This window comes from Quercus suber, unplaced genomic scaffold (assembly GCF_002906115.3).
Source record: "Quercus suber isolate HL8 unplaced genomic scaffold, Cork oak 2.0 scaffold_191, whole genome shotgun sequence".
NCBI classification, from domain to species: Eukaryota; Viridiplantae; Streptophyta; class Magnoliopsida; order Fagales; family Fagaceae; genus Quercus; species Quercus suber.
In genome coordinates, this window is record NW_027069649.1 from 498,233 (window position 1) to 512,665 (window position 14,433).

General features: G+C 32.7%; 1 protein-coding gene across 1 annotated transcript; it reads left to right on the forward strand.

Moving 5' to 3' along the window:
• The first annotated feature begins 5,109 nt into the window (after positions 1 to 5,109).
• LOC112004065 (probable serine/threonine-protein kinase WNK5) lies at positions 5,110 to 13,944 on the forward strand. Its single transcript, XM_024036290.2, has 7 exons — positions 5,110 to 5,921; positions 7,637 to 7,902; positions 8,589 to 8,812; positions 9,096 to 9,253; positions 9,498 to 9,801; positions 12,358 to 12,723; positions 13,185 to 13,944. Exons 1-7 carry the CDS (start codon positions 5,832 to 5,834, stop codon positions 13,583 to 13,585), a joined length of 1,809 nt encoding a protein of 602 aa, XP_023892058.2. The 5' UTR covers positions 5,110 to 5,831; the 3' UTR covers positions 13,586 to 13,944.
• The last annotated feature ends 489 nt before the right edge of the window (positions 13,945 to 14,433 follow it).

Genomic DNA, 14,433 nt, shown 5'->3' on the forward strand with positions numbered 1-14,433 from the left:
GAAGGAGTGTTAAAAATATGTGATTAAATGTTAAATTATTGATTATCAAAAATTTTAAACTATTGAGATTTAATAAATTTAAATCATTTAATTATATATTTCTAAAATGTATCAATCTTGAAATATTATTATTATTTTTTGTCTTTATTGGAATTTAATATGGAAATTGTGCCTTTTGGTTAATTAATTTTGGATGAAATACTTCTTGTATTCAATACTTTGAATTAACTATACTGTGTCATCGAACTGAATATATCATTCATATATATATATATATTAGAGAGTGTGGGTACCTTAGGCATGCACGGCAACGTCCTAGGCATGCATGACAATGTTCTCGGGCGGAGTCCTAATAGTCCCACATCGAAGGAAAACCCTCCCTACTTGCTGCCTTATAAGCTATGAAGCCAAGGGAGTAGTGTACCACTTGAACTCTCAAAGTGTTCTAGTGGTACACTACTCCCTTGGTTTCATAGCTTATAAGGCAGCAAGTGGGGGGAGGGGAGTTTCCTTGGATGTGGGACTCCTAGAACTCCGTCCGAGGACGTTGCAAAGCATGCCTAGGACGTTGCAAAGCATGCCTAAGGTACCCACAGAGAGTATCATAACCTATAACATTCGCTCTTGACGATAGCTCTTTATCATCAAACTAAGACACCAATTAGTTTTTCGTGTAGATGGGAATTGAACCCTAAATCTCTTATTTCATCTACTATATTACCTATATTTGAAACAATGGCTCAATAAGGATAGCTGGTCCTAGAGGCGGAACTATCCTCCAGGCAAAATTTTTAAAATTTTTCTTAATGTGTACATGTGTGTATATGTATTATAACTTTTTAAAATATTGAACCACAAAATTAAGAGTTGATTCCCCAAAAAATAAGAGCTGATGGAGCCCCCTAAAAAAGAATTGATCATCAAATCCAATGATCTCATCAAATAAATTGTTGTCCAAATGACACCCTTGAAAAAAAAGAAAGAAAAAGTTTTTAATAAAAGTCAAATTTTTAAAAAGAGTATTGCCGGAATCATATTTTTTTTTTTTAGTTTTTTCCACTTTTATGTGGTTAGTTTTAGTTGTTGAAATCAAGTAATAGGTTTTTAATAAAAATAATTTTCTCTTGGGGAAACTCTTTTTTAAAAGATTTAATTTTAAGCATGATAGTACTTGAAAGGATTAGAGAAATAAAATAAAATAAAATAATTGTGAAAAGATGATAAAGATAATAAGTTTTCTTTAAAAAATATTTTGTAACTATACTTATGTGTGTACATATGTATTTTGAAAATCTCTTTACTGATATTTCAATATTATAATCTGCTCCCCAAATCAAAATTTCTTCTCCGCACCTAACCTTTGCAACTTTGTCAATTGTGTTTGGGTATGTGACTTATCCAAAACTGCTTTAGCATATTTGATAAATTATAGCCTTTCAAAATTTTCGTCTAGCATAGAATCGAGTCGGTTACATGGTCCAAGAAGTCGCAGACTCGCAGGAACAAGCCAGAGAAAAACCCAAATTATAATGAGTAGCAAATTTTTTTTCTTTTTTAAATTTGACTCAAGTGAGAACAGCATTTGGAAGAAAAAAAAAAAAAAAAAAAGAAGACAAAGTTTAGCTACAAAACAACCTTACTCAATTATTTTAATTTTTTTTAGGTGAATTTTGATAAATCTACAATTAGATCATATCTTCTTTCTATATCCTCCATACTTGCCAAATTTCTATAAAATTAAAGATTAATAACTGTGTCATCAATAAATTGTATAAATTGTAAATTTTGTAGTTTATAATTATACATAAAATATAAGCTTATAGATCATATAGTCAATAATATCTGATTGACACAAAATTTGACTTGTGTATTAAGAGTGTAAAGAACATATAATTTAATAGTTAAATTTTCAAAATATGTAATAATATTTATTTTATATTACAACTTATTTTGTAACTAAATTTTATCATTTACGTTATAGTTTTTAAAATATGCAAATGCATATAATACTACACCTATAATTTGGTACCCGTTTAGGTAAAACTGAAACACAGTGCGTTTGCGTTTCAGCCTTTATATATATATATATATATATACCATTCGGATATACATTCACCCATTTATTTTTGGTGGATACCAAAGACAAAAGAGAAAACATTAGGTCCGGAGCTGGCGTAAAACCAGTGTTTTACGCCAGCCAATCAGACCACGCCACGTCAGAAAAAAAAAACTCCCGCTTAAATCTCTCTCCAAACAGCCAAAACCTCTCATGCCAGAAAAAGAAAACTCCTAAAGCTCTCACGCAAGAAAACAGAAAAACACCAAAGCTCTCCCGCCATTCCTCTGATTGCGGAGCCTGATCGCCGGAGCAGAATGAAGAAAGAAAACCAGCTTCTCTCTCCTACTTTCCCCCCTTTCTCTTACTTCCCCACTTTTTCTTTTTCTTTCTTCCTTTGATTATCTTGTCTGAACGCCACTCTTTCTCCCTTTCTTTTTTTCTTTCTTCACCATTCATCCATTCTCTCTTTTCTTTTTCTTTCTTCACCAGTTTTTTTATTTTTTTTTTTTTTTTTTTTTCTCTCCATCTCCGTGGGCTTGGTGGATTTTGACTGATTTGGGTATGGGTTTCTTGGATTTGGTGGTGGTGGGTTTGGCTGTGGGTTTGGCGGTGGTGATTGATTTTGAGTGTGGGTTTCTTGGATTTTGGCTATGGTGGTGGTGTGTAGTTAAGTTTCAAGTAAAGTATTAGTGGTGGTAGTTTGAGTTTTGGGTGGCTTGCTTTGTATCTGAGAAGAGAGACAGACGAAGAGGAAGAGAGAGGTCTATTGTTTTTTTTTTTTTTTTTTTTTTTTTTTTTGAGGTCTATTGTTTCTTTAAGCTCAAGCTCCGGATCAGGCTATGGCAGTGGTGGAGGTTCGGCATGAAGGAAACAGATGAATGGGTGAGAGCTTTTGGGGTTTTTCTGTTTTCTGGCGTGAGAGGTTTTGGCTGTTGGGAGAGGGATTATTGCTGGCAGCTTTTTTTTTTTTCCTGACGTGGCGTGGTTTGATTGGCTGGCGTAAAACACTGGTTTTACGCCAGCTCCGGACCTAATGTTTTCTCAAACTTTTATCCTCTTTCTTTATATAATATTTTGATATTTTCATAAATACACTATCAGCAAAATCCGTTTATTTTGCTAGAAATTAAAAATATTGTAGCAAAAAATTTTTAAATGTGTGAATAGTGCCATAAAATCTATTTTTAATGAAATTTTGTTGAAAAAAGAGGTTTGTGTCTTGTAAACAATGCATGAGACCTACCCGAAAGCATTGAAATGTGCTTCTCAATATATATATATATATATATATAAAGGCTNTTAACGGCGTTTGTTATTTATTTATTTATACGAGGCGTTTGTTATTTAATATCAAAGTCTTTTTTTTTTTTTAGAGAAACTAATATCAAAGTCTTATAGTATTATTTATATATATGTGGATGCATAGGGAAAGATGACGAGGTCTGAGATTGTAGTAGTTGATCGCTCTGCTTGGTGATGAAATCAGCAATGCCTCAAAACCCAGGTCTTAAATTCGAAGCATAGTTAATTCATCCATTGGGATCACCATTCGGATATACATTCACCCATTTATTTTTGGTGGATACCAAAGACAAAAGAGAAAACATTAGGTCCGGAGCTGGCGTAAAACCAGTGTTTTACGCCAGCCAATCAGACCACGCCACGTCAGAAAAAAAAAACTTCCGCTTAAATCTCTCTCCAAACAGCCAAAACCTCTCATGCCAGAAAAAGAAAACTCCTAAAGCTCTCACGCAAGAAAACAGAAAAACACCAAAGCTCTCCCGCCATTCCTCTGATTGCAGGAGCCTGATCGCCGGAGCAGAATGAAGAAAGAAAACCAGCTTCTCTCTCCTACTTTCCCCCCTTTCTCTTACTTCCCCACTTTTTCTTTTTCTTTCTTCCTTTGATTATCTTGTCTGAACGCCACTCTCTCCCCTTCTTTTTTTCTTTCTTCACCATTCATCCATTCTCTCTTTTCTTTTTCTTTCTTCACCAGTTTTTTTTATTTTTTATTTTTTTTTTTTTCTCTCCATCTCCGTGGGCTTGGTGGATTTTGACTGTGATTTGGTATGGGTTTCTTGGATTTGGTGGTGGTGGGTTTGGCTGTGGGTTTGGCGGTGGTGATTGATTTTGAGTGTGGGTTTCTTGGATTTTGGCTATGGTGGTGGTGTGGTAGTTAAGTTTCAAGTAAAGTATTAGTGGTGGTAGTTTGAGTTTTGGGTGGCTTGCTTTGTATCTGAGAAGAGAGACAGACGAAGAGGAAGAGAGAGGTCTATTGTTTTTTTTTTTTTTTTTTTTTTTTTTTTTTTTGAGGTCTATTGTTTCTTTAAGCTCAAGCTCCGGGATCAGGCTATGGCAGTGGTGGAGGTTCGGCATGAAGGAAACAGATGAATGGGTGAGAGCTTTTGGGGTTTTTCTGTTTTCTGGCGTGAGAGGTTTTGGCTGTTGGGAGAGGGATTATTGCTGGCAGCTTTTTTTTTTTTTCCTGACGTGGCGTGGTTTGATTGGCTGGCGTAAAACACTGGTTTTACGCCAGCTCCGGACCTAATGTTTTCTCAAACTTTTATCCTCTTTCTTTATATAATATTTTGATATTTTCATAAATATTTTTTTTACAGTATATTATTCTTTTTATTTTTATTTTAAAAAATCAAATATTAATAGTTATGTTATCAATAAAAATTTTAAATTTTAAATTTTTTAGTCTAAAATTATGTATAAAAAATATATTTATAAATTGAATAATAAATTATATTTGATTAGTATGAAATTTGACACATATGTTAAGAGCATACACAACTTACAATTTAGTAGTTAAATTTTAAAAATATGTATATATATTAATTTTTTTTAGTGAAAATTGTACATTTAGACTATAATCAAAGTTTACTGTTGTCATTTTTTATTTATTTATAGGCATAGTAGTATATTTATTCTTTGTTTGGAGTTTGGACGGAGTGAATTCCGTTAGCCACGTTATCTGGGGACCCATATAGAAGGTCATTATTATTATTTTTGTGATGATCAAGGTCCTTATATAATATTACCATTAGCACCACCTCTTGTTTCTACCTTCTTTGTCTTTGCACCAAAATCTACTCAAAACATCTCAGTCTCTCTCTCTCAATATCTCTTCCAAACTTTTCCTCTTAGATTTCCTCAATCTCTCTCTCTATTTGAAATCTAATTTTTGTGATTTGCTCCCACATCCACAAATGGTGCTACCAAAGCATGGCCACAGATTCTTCAAATTCAGAATCCCATTTTCAAGCCAAAGTCCCACACATGATCATTTCAGTTTATAAAAAATAAAAATAAAAAAGCTTTTTTTTTTTTCCTATTAATTTCCTCCACAAACTTCTTCTCAATTTTTGCTCTCAACCACACCACCCAAATAGTCTTTAACAGTTTCCTAGCTAGTTCTAATATTCTTGTCTTTTTTTGAAATAAGAAAAATCTAGGATATATATCTGTCCCTCACTTCTCTTAAGTCTTTTCTCTATAAGACAAATGGTTCCTAAGGAATTCGAGTGCTCACGTGGGGTTGTGGAAATGCCTTGGATTATGCTTAGCGTTGATTACTCAAGGCTTTTCTGGTTATTGTTTGGTGTATTCTCTTATGAAAATCACGAGGGGAAGCCTCGGATCTTCTAGCATATATTCACTTCCATCTTTGTTGTCTAAAATTATTATTACATATTTAATACTATCAAGCAAGTATTATATAGGAAAATAAACAGTAAGCTATATAGCTAGCGTTGATTTCTCAGTCATGTACAAGGCAAGGGTAGGAGGGTGTGTTGATGGAGCTGAGGATCAGCTTGGATACGTTGAAACTGATCCATCTGGTCGATATGGACGAGTAAGTATTTAATTCTGAGTTTCTTTCTATGTACATACTTAGAAAAAGTTCAAATTTTCTGCATGATCTTGTATAAACGAGCTGATTATAGAATATAGTCTGGCTTTTCATCATTATTAGTGATAAAAGAGAGCAAAAGAATTCATATTCACCATATAATCTTAGTAGGATTAGGTTATAGTTACTTGACTTTTCAAGTACTGGCTTATAGAGTATTGAGTTCTACAATAAACTTGGGCCATAACCCATAAGTGATAAAAATTGCAAGGACAGTATTATATGCATGCAGGAGGAATTTATCTTATTGGGTATACTTTTTTTCAAGAAATTCGAGCATGTGGTAATTGGTGCAGTGCTTGTTTTAGATAACTTTCAAAAGCCACTTCTTCTTGACCTTTGTGATTTAAAGCATGTGGTTTTTTCTTGAAAAATTACTTTTGACTATGATAGATGAGTTTAGTAATGAGTTCAAGGATTACATATTATGATTGGGGTTAGAACTTAAAAGCCACTTCTTGTTCCAAAATCCAAATAAAGCGGGGTCAACTGTTTGTAGCTTCGATGAGTTCTAGAATAAGAAAGTCGCATAGCACCCCCCCAAAAAAAGTCCTAAAAGAAAATTCATACCTACTAAATTTTTGGGGTGAGTTTAGCTTACCTCAAATTAGTTGGGTCAAGCTTGATAAGATTGTTAATTTATATTTAAATATTTATGCGGTGGAGCATCTCACTTAATTAGTATTTTTTATTTGGCTAGACCATTTTGGTTGACACAATAGTCACAAAACACATTTAGCCCAAAAAATAAAAAATAGTAAAAAAGGTCTCAACACACACCCGTCCTTTTCAACGCCAGCCCATGGGCTGAAGAGTCACTCGCAGGCTCATAGCGAGTGCCTTCGGCTTCTTGCCTTCTTTTCCAAACAAAAAGAAATTAAAAAGAGAAAACATAAAAATATCTTTGTGTATCGAGATAAAGAAAATACACCTGTCAAGACTTTCTTTGTTACAATATATAAGACTTCCCCAATGCAATCATTATGAGCAAAAAAAAGAAAAAAAAAAAAAAAAAAAAAAATAACATTTATATACGCACTGATTGGTTGATTCTAGATTAAAATTCTTTAGTCTCTAATCCAGTTAATTAATTACCTTATTCACTCATTTTGATTTATTGATAGGATAATTATCTATACATGTTAAATACTATGCCGAAATAGTTTTCTAGTTTCACTTTAATCACCATCGCTTTTATGAATTGTAGAGCAAAAATTTCACTACACAATTCAATGCCCCAGATTCAATAGGACCCATAAATCATAACCTTATTAATTAAGCATCAACATATACTGCAAATCGATACCTAACCCCTTCTTCCCAAACCTTGGTACTTTAGTTTATACAACCACCATAAGTTAGTCAATTTTTATTTTTAATAAAATAATATTAGGAGTACTATAAATTTTATTATATAAATTTTATAAACCTATGTATCAAGATTTAAACATAAAATAAAAAAAAGCAATTAAAAATTTATTGATTATATTGTAAATATAGTACCATTTGCATTCATTGTGATTTTATATAAACATTTTATTGTAAAATTGGTAGTAGTTGTAATATTTTTGTTTATATTTTGGAAAAGTTCTTTTACACTCGTCTTATATACAAATTTCCAAATAATAGTGAATCGACTTTTAATGTTTGCTTTGCAGTTCAGGGAAATTCTTGGGAAAGGAGCAGTGAAAACAGTGTATAGAGGATTTGATGAGGTTCTTGGAATAGAGGTTGCTTGGAACCGTGTTGAACTTAAGGAAGTGTTTCATTCACCAGAAATATTGCAGCGACTTTACTCAGAGGTTCACCTTCTCAAGAACCTTGACCATAACTCCATCATGCGATTCTACACCTCTTGGGTTGATATCAATCGTAGAACTTTCAACTTCATCACCGAAATGTTCACTTCCGGTACACTCAGAGAGTAAGTAATCACATGACCTTATTCTATTTTCCTCTATTTTTGTTTTAGTTATATTTTGAATTTAAGGTTTATCCCTAGATACCCACTTAAATTAAATAAGCAAATATAAAGATTTTTTTTTCTTAATATGTACCGGATGTACTTAACCTTAGACTTAAAAAAAAAAAAGATATGTCTTATGTAATATGTATATATATATATATATATTTTATAATATTAACCTTAGACTTAAAAAAAAAAAAGATATGTCTTATGTAATATGTATATATATATATATATATTTTATAATAATAGATAAATGGTTAAGATTAGTTAAGTATGATACGAATTAAAAAATAAGTATACCGTAGATATATAAACTTTTCATATGTCAACGTTACTTTATTAGGGGGAGGTTAGATTCAAATCAATGATATGGGGCATCACAAAAAATAGTATTATTACTAGTTATCACTTTAACCTCATAGGTCACCTTAAACTACAATAAGTTTAGTCACATATATAATTATCAAAAGTAGTATCTTAATATTTTTTTTGCTTAGTGTATAATAAAAATAATGTTAACGATGGGTGGATTTGTACCATTGTAAGTGACGAGTTGTACCTACACCACTTGCTACCCAAAAAAATTGTAATAAAAAGTTGAAACAAAATTTAGTTCTTTTTATTTTGTGATGTAAAAACAGGTATAGGCTGAAGTATCGGCGAGTAGATATTCGAGCAGTTAAGAACTGGAGCCGCCAAATCCTACGTGGGCTTGCTTATTTGCATGGCCATGATCCTCCTGTGATTCACAGAGACCTTAAATGCGATAATATCTTCATCAATGGTCATCTTGGACAAGTCAAAATTGGTGATCTTGGCCTAGCAGCCATCCTTCGTGGCTCCCAACACGCCCACAGTGTCATAGGTACACTCACTCTCTTTCATTATTTTGATTTTTGGTTAAGAGTGGTGTTTATTACACACATTTTGTTTAGAAAATGTGATCTTAAAAAAAAAAAAATTTAAAAAAAAAAAAAAAACTTAGAAAATGTGACTTTTAAGTCATGATTTATGTATAGTTTGAGTGTGTATAACAAAGTGTGTATAACAAGGTGTGTAGACTAATTTTTACCCTTTGAATTATTGAATTTGATCTCCTTTGTTTATTGGTCTTATTTATTTATTTATTTATTAATTCTAATTATCAGGTACACCAGAGTTCATGGCACCAGAATTATACGAAGAGGAATACAATGAACTCGTTGACATATACTCCTTTGGCATGTGTTTGTTAGAAATGCTTACTTCTGAGTACCCCTACAACGAGTGCTCCAACCCAGCCCAAATATACAAGAAAGTTACCTCGGTAATTAAGCTACTAATCATGCTATTTAAAATTTTAAATAACGTGATATTTAAATATATTTTAAATTAATTCGCACCATGAAATCGTTCAATTCCTGCACTATTGCATTAAAATTAAGAGAGCTCAAAACATAAATGTAATAGTTAATTTTCAATGTTATAAATATTTAATATCTTTATTCTTTAATGCTCCAAATGCATAATCTTGCTAAGTTTCACATTTTGGCTTGGTGACTTATTACTAGGGAAAGCTGCCCGATGCATTTTACCGAATTGAAGACATGGAGGCTCAGAGATTTGTGGGAAAATGCTTAGAGACCGTGTCAAAAAGATTACCAGCCCGAGAGCTTTTGTTGGACCCATTTCTAGCTTCTGAAGAAGGTGGATTGTTGCCCATCACACGTACCGAAAGTCCCAAATCAAGAACAGTGGTGGGTTTGCCACCTTTGGTTCCTGATCCAATTAGGCGCACTGATATGACTATCACTGGGACCTTGGACCCTGAAGATGATTCCATTTTCCTTAAAGTGCAAATTTCTGCGGAGGACGGTATGCTAAAAGCCATAACCTCTCTTATATTTGCTTAAATTTTAATGATAATCTAGAGGCACAAGAATTTCACCTCTCTTTATATTTGTATTATAGTGGGTCAAAGTGAAGTGAATTATGAGAATATGTGTGGAATTTTTAATGAATTTTTTTGGGTGCATGGCTCTAAATCTAATAACACAAAATTCTTCACAACCTTTTTTTATAACCTTTGACTAGAGGTGGCAAAATTTGACACGACCTGCGAACCTGACACGACACGACATGACACGAAATTAGCAGGTTATGGGTTGAGGTTTAACGGGTTCGTGTCATATTTGGGTTGACACGGCTGGCCTGTTCAATAAATGAATTGAGTTAGTGTTGAACACATAGAACCTATTTAACTCGTCTGACCCATTTAATTAAATGATATTTTACTAATATACCCCTTAAACTCTAAGTATATAAATTTATTAGTTGTTGTGATTTATTTTCTTTGACATATTATGATTGATTATTTGTGATATTGAGATATACTTTTAAACTATAAGTATATAAACTTATTAGTTGTTGTGATTTATTTTCTTTGACATATTATGATTGATTATTTGTAATATTGACATATACTTTAATTTTGAATGATTATTTGTGATGTAGCTACTCGTTAATTCTAAATTTTATATTAAAAATATTTATTTGTTTGTTTTTTCATAATTTTTTTTCTTTTTATTTTGATAAAATCTAATAAATAGGCCGACACGACTGACCTATTTAATAAATTGGTCGTGTTAGGGTTGAAGAATCTTGACCCGTTTAATAAACATGTCGGGTTAGTGTTGACCTCTGTAGTCGAATACTTATGACTTGACACGATACGAACCCAACACGCGAACACGAATTGCCACCCCTACCTTTGACATAGCCTAATAGTATTGATTGATACATAAGAAAAGAAATTGTAGCAATAAATACATGTAAAGGTAATGCTATTCCATTCACAATTTATCACTTTAATAAATTGCTATATATATGAAGAAATTTGTATTCCTAATATTTCTCTAAATTTAAAGTCCACGGTGTTGTTTTGGATTTATTTATCTGCTTATTTGCTTATTTGAGGAAAAGTGTCTACAAGGAGGAGATTTTAAAAATAATGTGCATAAGCAAACAAACTAAACAAACCAAATGCAAATTGATAATGGAGCTGCCGGTACGGCCGGTATATACTGTACCGACCAGTGCACCGGTACAAATACTCTCTTGTTTCGTACCGGTTAGTGGATACCGGACCGGTAACTTTTCTTCTTACGCCACGCTAAACTTCTGTCTCTCTTTGACTCCTCTTTATCACACCGGTGACGATGAAATACCGATTGGTAGTGAGGAGAGGCGTCGGTGATTCATGCACTGGAAATCGGTTTGAAGTGAAGAAAAAAATAGACTGGACTGATGCGCTAAAAGAGTAAGACCTGATGTGAATCGTCTGATACTGAGAGAGAGAGAGAAAGAGATCTGTAACTAATGGGGGGAAGAAATAAAATAAAAAGTGAAGGGTGATGACAAAATTAATTTGAAAGAGGAAGAGGATATGGGTGGTTGTAATGAGATAGCGTGTGAAGCTGATGTGTTGGAACTTGAAAATAGGATAGGTTTTGAAAATAGGAATGATGTTAGCAGGCAACTAGCTTTAGAAGTGCCTGCCAATCTACGGAAGATATGCATTAGACAATAGATAATAGATGTAGCATTAGCCAATGGATAATAGATGTAGTTCTTTTTGGTAATAGCAAAGTTGATATTTAATGATAAAAAAAAAAAAAAAAAAGAAGGCTTCAGGCTACAACAGTAAAAAAAAATAAATGAAAGAATAAAATAAACGTGGGACAAGGGAAGAGAAAAATTAGAATAAGAGAAGTGTTGGACTTTTTTCTCTATTTTTTACACGTACTTAATATCTGGAATAACAATGTGGCTCTAAATGTTAGTTTGGTAGACATGATTCTTGTTGTACTACAATATTATTAATCGTTTTTTTCTTTTTTATTATTTTTATATTTATATTTTGTGTGTGTATATATATATATATAAAATATAAAATAGCGGTAGATCCGGAACGGTACACCGGTATTGACCGTTATCCGAAATATATCGTACCAGTGGTCAAACCGGTACAGCCTCCAGTACGATATTGACTCCCTTGTAATGGACACGATACTATAAGAGTAAGTATGTGACGTATTCCATTATTCCATGGTGTTGTTTTGGATTTATTTATCTGCTTATTTGCTTATTTGAGGAAAAGTGTCTACAAGAAGGAGATTTTAAAAATAATGTACATAAGCAAACAAACTAAACAAACCAAATACAAATTGATAATGGACACGATACTAAGAGTAAGTATGTGACGTATTCCATTATTCTTAGACATCTGTGTTAATATGATAAATTATTATTATTATTATTAATTTTTCTAATTTAGGCACTCTCATTTGACAAATTTTGGGTTTTCTTATTTTAAAAAATATTAGTTGCCATTGTCATTTTCCAAACTTGTAACATTTCAATGTAATACAGGTCATGCCAGGAACATATACTTTTCATTCGATGTTGTACACGACACTGCAATTGACGTAGCAATTGAGATGGTCAAAGAATTAGAAATTAGCGACTGGGAACCATTGGAGATAGCTGAGATGATAGAGGATGAGATATCTTCTTTGGTTCCAACTTGGAAGGATTGGGGGGGCACATCCCAGTCTCATAATCAGCACAGCTTTAGCTATGAAGAAGAAGAAGAAGAAGACAATGATAGTACCCACCATCCTTTCTATTCATCCTCTTCTTGCTCTTCCTCTCAAGCATGTCTCCCAGCTTTTACCTCTTCCTACAAGACCCATAATCATGGGAACAATGTAGCCTCTGGCCATGACTGGCTTCAAGGTATACATTTTAGTTCTTTTGATATTGTTTACTCCAGTCTTTTTTTAATGTTTATGATCAATTCTACTGCGATTACAAGTTTTACTTAAATTTTCAAAATTTTAAAGGCATAACAAGAAAGAAATTTTAAATTTTTTTGAGTGATGCTAGGAAAAAGGTTGGTAGATGTTTTAGTATTTCCATTTTTTTTTTAGGAAAAATGTTTGACTCTAAACATGTTTGGAAACTAATACTCCAATCATAATAGGAAGATGACAATAGTCTTTGTTTTGTGCAATGTACATGAGCCTTACTTTTATCATTTTTTTAGTTTGTTGTTGTCTTGGTGTCAATCTCATTTATTACTACATTATTTTTGTAAGTTTTTTCAATAAATGAAGCATTTTCCTTTTTGAAATGTTTATTAACCAAATGATGCCTTAATAGCTATCTCAATTTGATACCATGGCATCGAAATGCAGAAGATTTGTTTATCAATGACGATGCAAGTTCTCAGAGCTCTTTGAACTCCTTCAAATACTCAAATTTGAGTTACTACTCGGCCAATGAAGATGATTATGATTCGAGTATTAGGAGAGTAGGTGAACCCATTTGCAATGCAAAGGCTCCCACATGTACAAGATTCTGTCCTACAGATATGATGGGTGCAAATCATTCCAAACAGTACTGCGAGTTGCAGTTTGATTATGGGAGAAACTATGGCTCAAAGCTCTCACAGAGGCTAACTAGGAATCGTTCATTTGTGGATGCACGTAGTGAGTTGTTGCGCAGGGCTGTGATGGAGGAAATAAACAAGAGGAGATTGTTCAAAACTGTGGGAGCTGTTGAGAACATTGGGTTTCAGGAACCAGGCAAGCTTTAAGGCAAGGTGTTTATAAGTGGTTTTTATGGGTATAAAGCTAGGCTCTCCAAAGATATGTATGGTGAAGTTTGGTATTTTCATGGAGTGCTTAAGTAAATTCTTGAATCATTATGAATTCAAGCTGAGAGGGAAAAGTTTTAGAACCACCTCTGTAAGCCAACATCTGGTAATGATCACTTAAAAAAAAAAAAAGAGGGAGTAAAGTTACTTACCAATCATCTCTCCCAGATTCCTTACAAAGTGAGAGCTTTGATCACTGAATATGACCTGTGTAAGCTGGCAGAGGTTGTTTATGCTATTAATCATGTGTGGATTCAAAGCAATGCTTTGGGTGCATAATATGATCCTTCGAGTCTGCAGCTGCTTGTAGCTATTTTGATGTTGTTGTAATGCTTGTATTTATGAGTTGTTGAACTGATTAAACTATCTTTGTAAGGTGTTGAATAAAATTTACTCATTCATATGTACATAAATAAAATTTTCTTTTGCTTACAACAAGTGCAGGGGAATTCAAATTTAGGTTCTTATCCGCTATAGAGCATAGTAATATAAGTGAGCCGTAAAGCTTTTGATAAGAATAAAAATTAAACTATGACCAAATCAAGAGTATGTTTCTTATAATAATCAAACCAAAAACTTATTTCCATTCACTTATTTTGTTTATTTCTTATATACGACTTTTTAAAGTTTTGTTTCTATTACTAACTAATATACTTTTATTTGACCGCCCATTAATTATATAATGGATGTCTTCTTTCTCCAAAAAAAAACTAATATATTTTTACACAATAAACAAAATAAAATTATTCAAACGAACACATTAATTAAAAAAAAAAAAAAACGTCTTA